The sequence below is a fragment of the Perna viridis genome, chromosome 6, assembly GCF_037379345.1.
Source record: "Perna viridis isolate PV_CMFRI_1.1 ecotype Kerala chromosome 6, ASM3737934v1, whole genome shotgun sequence".
Taxonomy (NCBI): domain Eukaryota; kingdom Metazoa; phylum Mollusca; class Bivalvia; order Mytilida; family Mytilidae; genus Perna; species Perna viridis.
The window spans coordinates 24,001,407-24,011,195 of record NC_142450.1 but is presented as its reverse complement, the minus strand read 5'-3'; the positions used below and the strand labels follow the sequence as shown (position 1 = coordinate 24,011,195).

The 9,789-nt window shown below is 33.2% G+C and overlaps 1 protein-coding gene across 1 annotated transcript; it reads left to right on the top strand.

The window, feature by feature from the left end:
- The first annotated feature begins 413 nt into the window (after nucleotides 1-413).
- Nucleotides 414-9,291, top strand: LOC148614165 (uncharacterized). Its single transcript, XM_088588049.1, has 8 exons — nucleotides 414-1,081; nucleotides 4,390-4,437; nucleotides 4,976-5,100; nucleotides 5,573-5,959; nucleotides 6,627-6,731; nucleotides 7,094-7,129; nucleotides 7,841-8,101; nucleotides 8,583-9,291. Exons 1-8 carry the CDS (start codon nucleotides 586-588, stop codon nucleotides 8,790-8,792), a joined length of 1,668 nt encoding a protein of 555 aa, XP_088444175.1. The 5' UTR covers nucleotides 414-585; the 3' UTR covers nucleotides 8,793-9,291.
- Nucleotides 9,292-9,789: the final 498 nt, after the last annotated feature.

Sequence of the window (9,789 nt, the reverse complement as noted above, 5' to 3'; positions counted from 1 at the left end):
GAAATACTATATTATATTAATTTGTTACCAAAAATGACCACAATTTAAAAAAAAAAAGAGTTTACTTATATAGAATAAAAAAATCAACATTAAATTAAATTAAATTAAATTAAAAATTAAAAAAAATGATATTGTCTTGTAATTACAGACGTGTTTAACTGTTCTTGCCAGACATGTCCCATTGCTTTCAATTAAATATTCTGATTTCGAGCTTCTACTTTTTAACTTTTTAACCTAACTGGTTGTTGCATTTTAGCATATCTATATGATTTGTACTTTTGTATTCAATAATGTGACGTATTATCGATTTGTCTCTACATTATTGAATTTATAAAGCATTTAAAATTGTATACATTTAAAAGACCATGATATAAATACACCAAAAGATAATCGAACTATTTTATTAGGCTTTTAAAAGCTCGATTTATACGATTGTGTATTAGCTACGTACTAATGTTGTTAAGTATTGTTCGTATCATATGAAATTCCCAAGAGACTGATTCATACTTTTTAGTGCATTTAGTTATTATTGTTCAAGTTGTTATGTGTGGTTATATTTTATATATATAGTTCAGGCATTGAAACATGGATGAAGATATTGACATGATACAGGTAATTGGAACAGATGAGGATAGAGAAGATGGTGATCCCGTTTGTTTCCGTCCTCTTCCAAACGGCAAACTATATCATGTCTTTTTGTCATATCGTGATGCAGATGACGAACGTTCCTGGGTTCAGCAACTGATAGAGAAACTCGTGAAAACATACAAGTTGAAATGCTGCAACCATGTGCATGATTTTGAGCCAGGCCGTAAGATTGTAGACAACATTAAGGATGCAATCATAAACTCTGTCAAAACTATTATTATTATTTCGAAAGAATACCACGAAAGTTACTGGTGCACATATGAAGCAGAATATACCCTTCAAATGAGTATGGAATTGCGGGAAAAGATTATTATCCCAGTAATAAAGGAAGATTGTGAAATCCCAGATCATTTAAAGCCATTTACGTATATTGATGCAAGAGGACCATTCAATCAATGGCTGCCAAGACTAGTATCAGCCATAGAAAAACCCGGTATGTGTGGATTACTTTGTTTTAATCTGTTTAAATTAAATCGCACTATGATAGTGGTAATGATACAAGTTATATGATTCAAAATATAAAAACAAAATACAGCAGAAATTGGTTGGACACGGCCATTTTGAAGATATTCAGGTTATAAAGGATTTTTATGCCCCCACAACGATAAGTTGGGAGGAACATATTGTTTTTCCCCTGTCCGTCCGTCGGTAATTCCGTCCATCTGTACTTCCGCCCGTCTGTAATTCCGTCCGTAATTCTGTCCGTCCTATCAGTTTTCCACACTTTTTTGAAATTCTTGAAGATATTGAACTGATTTTTTGTATGTGAGTCTTTCCTGTTTCTGACCCCACCTCATCATAATACAGACTTGTTGCCATCATTTTGGATATTGGTTTCCACAGACTCTTTAAACCAGTTTGTGTGAAAAGTCAAGATGAAGAAAAACGATCATTTCTTCCACTACCGTTTGTCAACAAAGGTATAGATGCAATTAATTTGGCTAACATCCTCCATCACAAAAACGTTACCAACAAAATTCCCCCATATTTCAAAGACAAATCAATACTAATTATTTCATATACCTATACTTCATCCATCGCATCCAAAATTTTCAATTATAAAAGGCTATTGCAGAACCTCGAGATTGAGGACTTCAAGGCTAAACCACCTGACTGTTCTTGCAAAACCTCTCCATTCAAATATGGTCCTTCTGGTCACGTCGTTACGGGAGATTTAACCATTATCGAAAACGAATCTCTGCGTAATATCCTTTCTAAAGGTCCCAAGTACCGTGAACCACGCTCCATAAATTGGAATTATAACTTTAAAGTTCTTATGGATGCCGTCCAGGACTATGCAAGAAAATGGATAAAACGAGAACAAGAAGACATTGATTCTCTGTCAGAGTGGATAAAGGCCGTGAGGTTTTTAATTTTGGAACGAATGAAAGTTTTAAGTAGGTCAATGAGTTCCAAGCCTACATCAGTTTTCAAAGACCCCGATGTAGCAAAAACAGTGTCTACTATACATGACAAATATGTTGTCATACCAGCAGACAAAGCCCAAAACAACATTGTTTTTGTCTGCAAAACGTTTTATATCCAATGTTTATTATCAGATGTAGACGTAGAAAGTAATAGCAGTGATAAGACCTACACTGCTACCACTCTCTCCAAAGAAGAGATTGTGGAAAACCATAAATCTGTGCTATCCTCTTTTGGTCTCTCTACCAAGGATGATGATTGTGATTTACCGTCTATGTACTGGATTCCTAAACTTCACAAGAATCCATACAAACAACGTTTCATAGCTGGATCTGCAAAATGTACCACCAAACCTCTTTCAAAACTTTTAACTTCTATACTCACAACTGTCAAAGAGCGTCTACAGTCCTACCACAACACTTGTAACTCCCGTGGTGGTATTAATTCAATGTGGATCCTGAAAAATTCGAAAGATCTTTTGGAGACAATCAGTTCAAGACTACTATCTGAATATAATAGCATTAAATTCTATGATTTTTCAACACTGTATACTTCTATTCCCCATACTTAGTTAAAATCCCGACTTAAAAACATTATACATCGTTGTTTTTCCAAAAAAGATGGTACATCTAGATACAAATATATAGTTCTTGGTAGAGATTCCTCATACTTTGTAAGAAATAATTCCAAATCATCTTTCAAATATACAGTGGAAGATGTTTACAAAATGCTGGAATTTTTAATTGACAATATATTTGTCCATTGTGGTGGACGTGTTTTTCAACAAATGGTCGGCATTCCAATGGGAACAAATTGTGCTCTGTTACTTGCTGACCTATTCCTTCATTCTTATGAAGATGACTTTATAGCTGATCTGATAAAAAGAAAGAATATCGTTTGGCTAGATCCTTCAATCTCAGTTTCCGCTATATAGATGACGTATTATCTTTAAACAATCCTAATTTCGGGGATTTGATACATCGCATCTACCCAAAAGAACTTGAGATAAAGGACACTACAGACACTGTGAAGTCAGCCTCATATCTTGACCTACACTTGAAATCGATGGTAAAGGAAAACTATTGACCAAACTTTACGACAAACGTGATGACTTTTCATTCAGAATTGTAAACTTTCCTTTCATCCGTGGCAACATCCCTTCGGCTCCTGCGTATTGAGTGTTCATATCACAACTCATACATTATGCCAGAGCTTGCCGAGACTACGCTACAAGATTGGAGTCATCACTACAGAAGTTTTATGCTCGTCATAATTAACTCGTGGATCGTTATGGTGTATCCATCTGCACCATGAAAACTGATTTTTTCAACGGGTCATAGTTTTCCTTCCCTCGTTTGTCTACCCCGGACTTGACTTTTTATGAGCAACTTGGCGGGTGTTTCTAGAAAAGCAGAGAACGCTTACCCTACCGGTGCACCTGGTCCATGCTCCCAGTTTTTAGTGGAGTCCGAGTTGCTCATTTACTTTTGTTACTTTGTACGTATTATTTTTTGTTACTTTATGTTCTTTGTTGTGTATGTCTGTTTTCCATGTCTGGTCTTTGTCCCTTGATTACATTCTTTTGATTACCGCTATAACATTGGTTCCCTTGATTACTTTTTCATGATTAGTTACAGAATGAGTTAAAGTTTCGTTCCGCTACGCTGAGTTTTACAAAAAAATATGGGCTCTGGACTTTAAAAATTTCATGGAAATAACAGTTTTCCTCACTTTTTTGTAAAGCCTTGAAGATATTGAACTGCTTTTTGATATGTGAGTCTGTCATGATTAGTTACACATCGACTCGAGTTTTACCAAAATAATGTCCCTGCACTTTAAAAATTGTATTGAAATAATAGTTTTTCGCTTTTGTTTTGTAAATGCTTGAAGATATTTGACTGGTTTTTGGTATGTGAGTCTGTCATGATTAGTTACAGATTGAGTTTAAGTTTCGTTCAGCTAGGCTGAGTTTTACTCAAAACCACATGCGGGGGCATCATTTGTGTCTCACAGACACAATAACACATCTGACAAAGTGCTTTTTACAATAATGAGTTATGATAAAGCTGTATGAAGGTTAAATGCGGGGCATCACTTTATCTAGTTTTTTTTTATTTTGGTCGTTGTACAGCTATACCTAAATGGATGAAGTTACTCGAACAAGCGATATCAATATTCCTCCGTTGCGATTGGTTATATTGTGATTTCGTCACAGTGGCATTTTATTATATTCACTCATTATGAAGGCTTTAAATATGCATACTTTAGATTATTATAAAAGTGATCTTCGTAGTGTGTTTTTCTTTCTTTTTCTAGCTCAAGTTTTAGTTGATTCCAAATATTCAAAGCTTGATTTAAATGAACGTAAGTATACATCTCATTCAGTTCTTATTCTTGTTTTGAAATTTCTAACATATAAAGTAGTACACTGTATATTAAACTTTGACCTCCCTAATGTGGTTTTGGCTAATACAACAGCAAGGATGATTATTTATATAAAAAGTGCTGAGTCAAAATTATAGAAAAAAAACTATCTGAGCGTAGCCCACGTAGCAAATTTGGCATAATTTAAAATTTAGAAATCAACTGCACTTTACAAGGCTTTCGATTCTGACTTTATCTGTTTCCAGACAAACTAGATTTCTTCTGGTGCAATGCATAAAACTCGCATTTCAAAGCATTTCGAGTACGTAGACCGAGGACTGAACCAAATACATTTTGCATTCCATATACGAACGCTTCAGTGAGCGCACACTTTAGTTATGATGCGTGTTATAAGTTAATGCAATTTGTTCATCACTGGGATGATATTACGTATTGTGATACAAATGTATATTGTTTCCACAGTATCTAAACTGTGTTACGTTTAGAACCGTGATGATGCCTGTTATCATTTCTGTAGGATATAGAAACTTTGACATAGTGCACGTGGAGAAAACAAAATTTAGATGGTGTGGATGTCGAGGAAAATTACCATTTAAACCAAGACGGTATATTCCTGATTCGCTAAGCAGTAAAGTGTTTAATGTAAGATATATTATCAATTTTGATTTACTTTACACATCTCTTTTAAGGCATGAATATTTTACACTGTATTAGACCTCTATTCTAAGGTCCAAACGATCTGTAACCAATATCAGCATTGTAGAATATGATGTTTAGCGAGTGGGCACAGCAAACGTGCCTGAAACTTCATATTGTTTCAACAAGGAGATAATAGTCCTATATTTATAATGTTCCGTATATATTTGATCAAGCACTTAATGTCTGGCGCACTAATAACACATGGAACAGAGCGTTTCACTTTCCTTACGTTTAATTGCAACGAAAAAAAATACTGTTAAAAACGAGAGAAAAAATAGGCAGTCAGAATGCAAGATCAGCAATTGTTTTCTTTTAGTTTGTTTCCAATAAAGTTATAAAAAAAAACTAAAATAAATCTTCTGAACGGATTGAAATTATTCGGCTGATTCATATATAACGTTTTTGTCAATTTCAGATGACACACAAAGAATACCAGGACATTCTGAGGGAAATTTCAAAGACAAGTTTGATCAAATATCGTCACACATGTCAACCATGGATACCATCTATACTGTGTTGTGTTATTCCGTTTCTGTCTGTTTTCTTCTTGTTTTTCTCATTATTTCTTTCTGGTGTAGTTCAGAGTTCTGGTAATCTCACTGTTAAAGCTGAACAAATAATTCATCACGAAATTGTTGTGCAGTTGTCATTTCCAATTAATCGAAACACCACAGAGGCCGAAGTAGAAATGGCATTAAAAGCGACCCGTGATGCTAACATATTATTTTTGATTGTTATGGTGCTTTGCATTTTATTTACAATAATGTTTTTATTACACTGTACAGCTTTAGGAACTTGTTTGGTAAGTAATAGATTCAAATTTGATAATTAAGTGCAACTAAAATGACGACTTGTAAATGATAACAGATACAAAAACACACGCACACATTCAAAGCATCACCTAACATTCAGGATCTGAATGTATTGTTGTGTAAAATCACGAATTAGAAATAAAAAACAACATTATAGTTACCATGAAAAAAGAGGATGTAGATCCAGAAAAAAATGATGTATGGCTGTGTATGTCCTCTTTTGATTACAAGTATTGCAAAATTGAAAACAGTGACGATTGTGTTATACCAAACATTCCAAGTATGCCAGGAATTCTAGGAATTAGTGTGCCACCGTTGCTTGTATTTTAGTAAAAATAATCACACGGAAGGCGTTGTTCGTTTTATTGTCATTATTACTCATGTCACTTAACTAGGATATGCATTCGTGCACTGAGCTTAAAGCTAATTACGTTGTCCTAAAATTTAAACAGAAATGACAATTGATTTTCGAAAAAAAAGTTTTTTTTTATTTCTACAACAAGGCATTTCACTTAGAAACTATGGTTCACGTACTTTTCGGTTCGTTTAGTGTTTGTTTTTCCTCGATTTTAGGTTTGTTGTTATTGTTGGTTTTTTTTTTGGTTACGGTGTTTGTTTGTTTTTTTTTTGTGTTATTGTGTTTTATTTTTTTTTCAGAAAAAGAGATCAATCGAACGTCAGTTGGCAAGCTCAAACCGTTTGCTGATCAAACATAATCTATTGGCGGGTTTGAAGTTCAATTGTTGTACCGGGACTGTTAAGGTACTGTGAACTATGTATTAATTTAACTACAGTAAAATTATTCAACGGTCGGTCAAGCTTACCCTACCAGTGCACCCAGTCCACGCTTCCAGTGTGTAGTGAAGTCCGAGTTGTTCGTTTACTTTTGTTGCTTTGTGCGTATTATTTTGGTTATTTTATGTTCTTTGTGTGTGTATCCGTTTTCATGTTTGGTCCTGTTCCCTGGATTAAATTCCTTTGATTTCTGCTAGAATATTGGTTACCTTGATATTCCATTAAAGCATTAAGTCATTCCAGACAGTAATAAAACCACTTCATTCCTGTTAAATAACAAAATTCTTTATTACGTCATTACTTAGTTATGTATTGTTTTTGTATTTTAGGTGATACTTATTTATTTTGACCACATGCCGTGCCTGGTACGTACTCAGTTTCAACAAATTTAAGATGAAACACAATGAACATTGTACAGTAATTGGGTAACACGAATTCAAATCTAATTACTTAATTATTAATCAAAACTTATGCAAATGAAATATATTTACTTATTTTTAATCTCTTTGGTCATATAGTTGTTTAGCGCAGTTTTGAAAATATTCTTCCGTTTGATATCGTGGTAAGTGATTATTAGGAAGGCTAATCAATTGAACTAGTGTAAATTCAGCGAGTGCTACGTTTGTTTGTTTGTTTTTGTTTTGTTTGTTTTTGTTTGTTTTACTTGTAAGAATATTTGCATATGATTCTTCTAAAATGTATTGGTATCAGGCAAGGTTATACATCATAATCTGTGTCTCCAATTTGCCACACTGTGATGAATGGTTTTTTTTTATATTTGAAGCCGATTACAAAATGTATATGTAAATGTGTGTTGTGACTCCTTGCATATTGTTGCTTCGTCATGAACAAATGAATACATATTTCTGTTTCGATGTATGTTTCTAAAGATCCAAAGTAACCAAATAAATCAGTTATTTGTAGTCTGAGGCAAAATTGAACTGGATTAACGGTACAATCGTCGCAAACATTTGTCATAAATAATGGGAAGCAAGATTTCACATTCTTATATTCTATGTAATTTACACATATATTTTGAAGTTATAAATGTTAAATCCATGATTTTACTCTTATAGATGAGTCTAACCAAGTATTTAAGCGAAAATAAAAATGATCCAAATGCTTTGACAGAAATGGGAAATAAATATCAAAAGGACTATCATGACTCAATCGATGGAGATAATGACGATGTGAAATTAATAAATATCAATATGGATGACACCGATATCAGTGTACAAATTGACGACGAAAATCCCTTACTGGAAGACGGTGGTACAGAGAGTGATCAGCAAGACAAAGATGAGATATATAATCATACTACTGAAAAAGATTTTACTGTAAGATTTTCTTGCTGTGTCCCTGATTAAATAATATCACAAATATCTACTTTGGTGTTAAAAAACGAACATTTTCTTAAAAAATTGATAGATCGATGCTCATCAGGTCATAATAAAGTAAAATATACTGGTTTCGCATTGATGGATTAATTACATCCACCTGACTTAATTAGATAAACACCGACGTGCACGTATTTCTGCCAAATGTCAATATTTATTTTTGTACGATATGAGTGATAGATTTACCTACTTACACTACATTTGCGCATTAAAATAAAAATAGAATATAAAAATCGTCAACATTTCACGACAATGATTTTATATGTTATGAGTTCATTGATATCAAAAGTAGTTGTTATCGGTGAAATAGATATCTATCGATAACATAATTTCTGGAGTAACACGCTTTCTGATTTGATAAAAAAAAAATAAGGTAAATTTGTAAGTTTTGTAATCATACGAGTCTCTGATTTCTCTTCAGGCATTAGCTGAGGCATATATGTGTGAAGTCTCGCCGGATTTCGTTTGGGACTTCCTAAATGTAGCATTAGATCATACACCATCAGCTACACATTCAACTCGTGTAGTATGCTTATGTGAATATATAGAGAAACGGTTTGAGGATTTAAATAAACCAAATGTATCACAGAAGCTAATTGATACCAGTAATGATGACATTGTAATTGTTTAAAGAAATCGAACTTCTGCTTAACAAGCGTGTAATTCTTTTGTTTAGGAAAGCACGAACTGAGCAACATTCTATCTTATCATTTACGATTTATAAATCTTCACTATATGCATGCTACTGCAATGTAAGCGTTCAGCAATATATCAGTAAAGTAGTGAATATCACAACTTTCTAAGCTACTTTCCATACAAACTGCAACTCGATGGATAAAGTTAAGTTGAATCATATACAAAATAATAAACTGGCACTTTATGCAACGAAATCCCGTCATATCTTTATACCTAACCAAATAACATTATACCAGTTTTTTTGCTTTTGAGGTCGGTTGTTAAACTGTTCATCCAATTTGCCTATTTTATAAGACTTTTTGAAGGTAAATTTTACATGAAAGTACCTCATAGCTATAAAAAGAGAACCGTTTAGATATAAACAAGAAAAGGACATTGCACGTGTTTGTAAACCAAGTGCAAAATATCTAAGTAAATAAAATGTATTTTGTTTACATTGTCCCTCTGGATTTTGTTTTTAAAAATGTATATGAAAAAGGTCTGATGTATTGTTTTATACCGCTTGACTTTGTGTGGGCGGTGTTGCCATATATGTTCGAGTTCCGCGAAGGAAACGACAAAACATGGCTTCGCATATTGAACAGTTTTAACATCGTTGGAAATTTTTCAGACCCTTCTTTATATATATATATATATTCAAAATAACAATAGGGCAGTAGAAATCCTTTAATATGAAGTAAAACATGCTACAAACAATTGATTTCTGTTGCTAGAAAAACGACTGCTACACTTAAACAGTGGGGAACACTACAATAATGTTAAATAAATTATCAGATATCTTCTTCATGATTAAAAATCTCAAAAAGCAATGCACTTCTGAATTTTGTGTGAGGAGAAACTGGTAGAAAAGGGATTTTTTGTATAACTAAATGTCTGTGAAATGCCTTAGGCACTTGAAAAAATATTAGCTTTAGTGAATTATGTAAATTCAG

Bases quoted from the DNA above. Each gene is read 5' to 3' on its own strand.
- LOC148614165 (XM_088588049.1), top strand. From the start codon at position 586: ATGGATGAAGATATTGACATGATACAGGTAATTGGAACAGATGAGGAT. The intron at 1,082-4,389 runs GTATGTGTGGAT...TTCTTTTTCTAG, and splicing joins ATCAGCCATAGAAAAACCCG to CTCAAGTTTTAGTTGATTCC. The intron at 8,102-8,582 runs GTAAGATTTTCT...ATTTCTCTTCAG, and splicing joins CTACTGAAAAAGATTTTACT to GCATTAGCTGAGGCATATAT.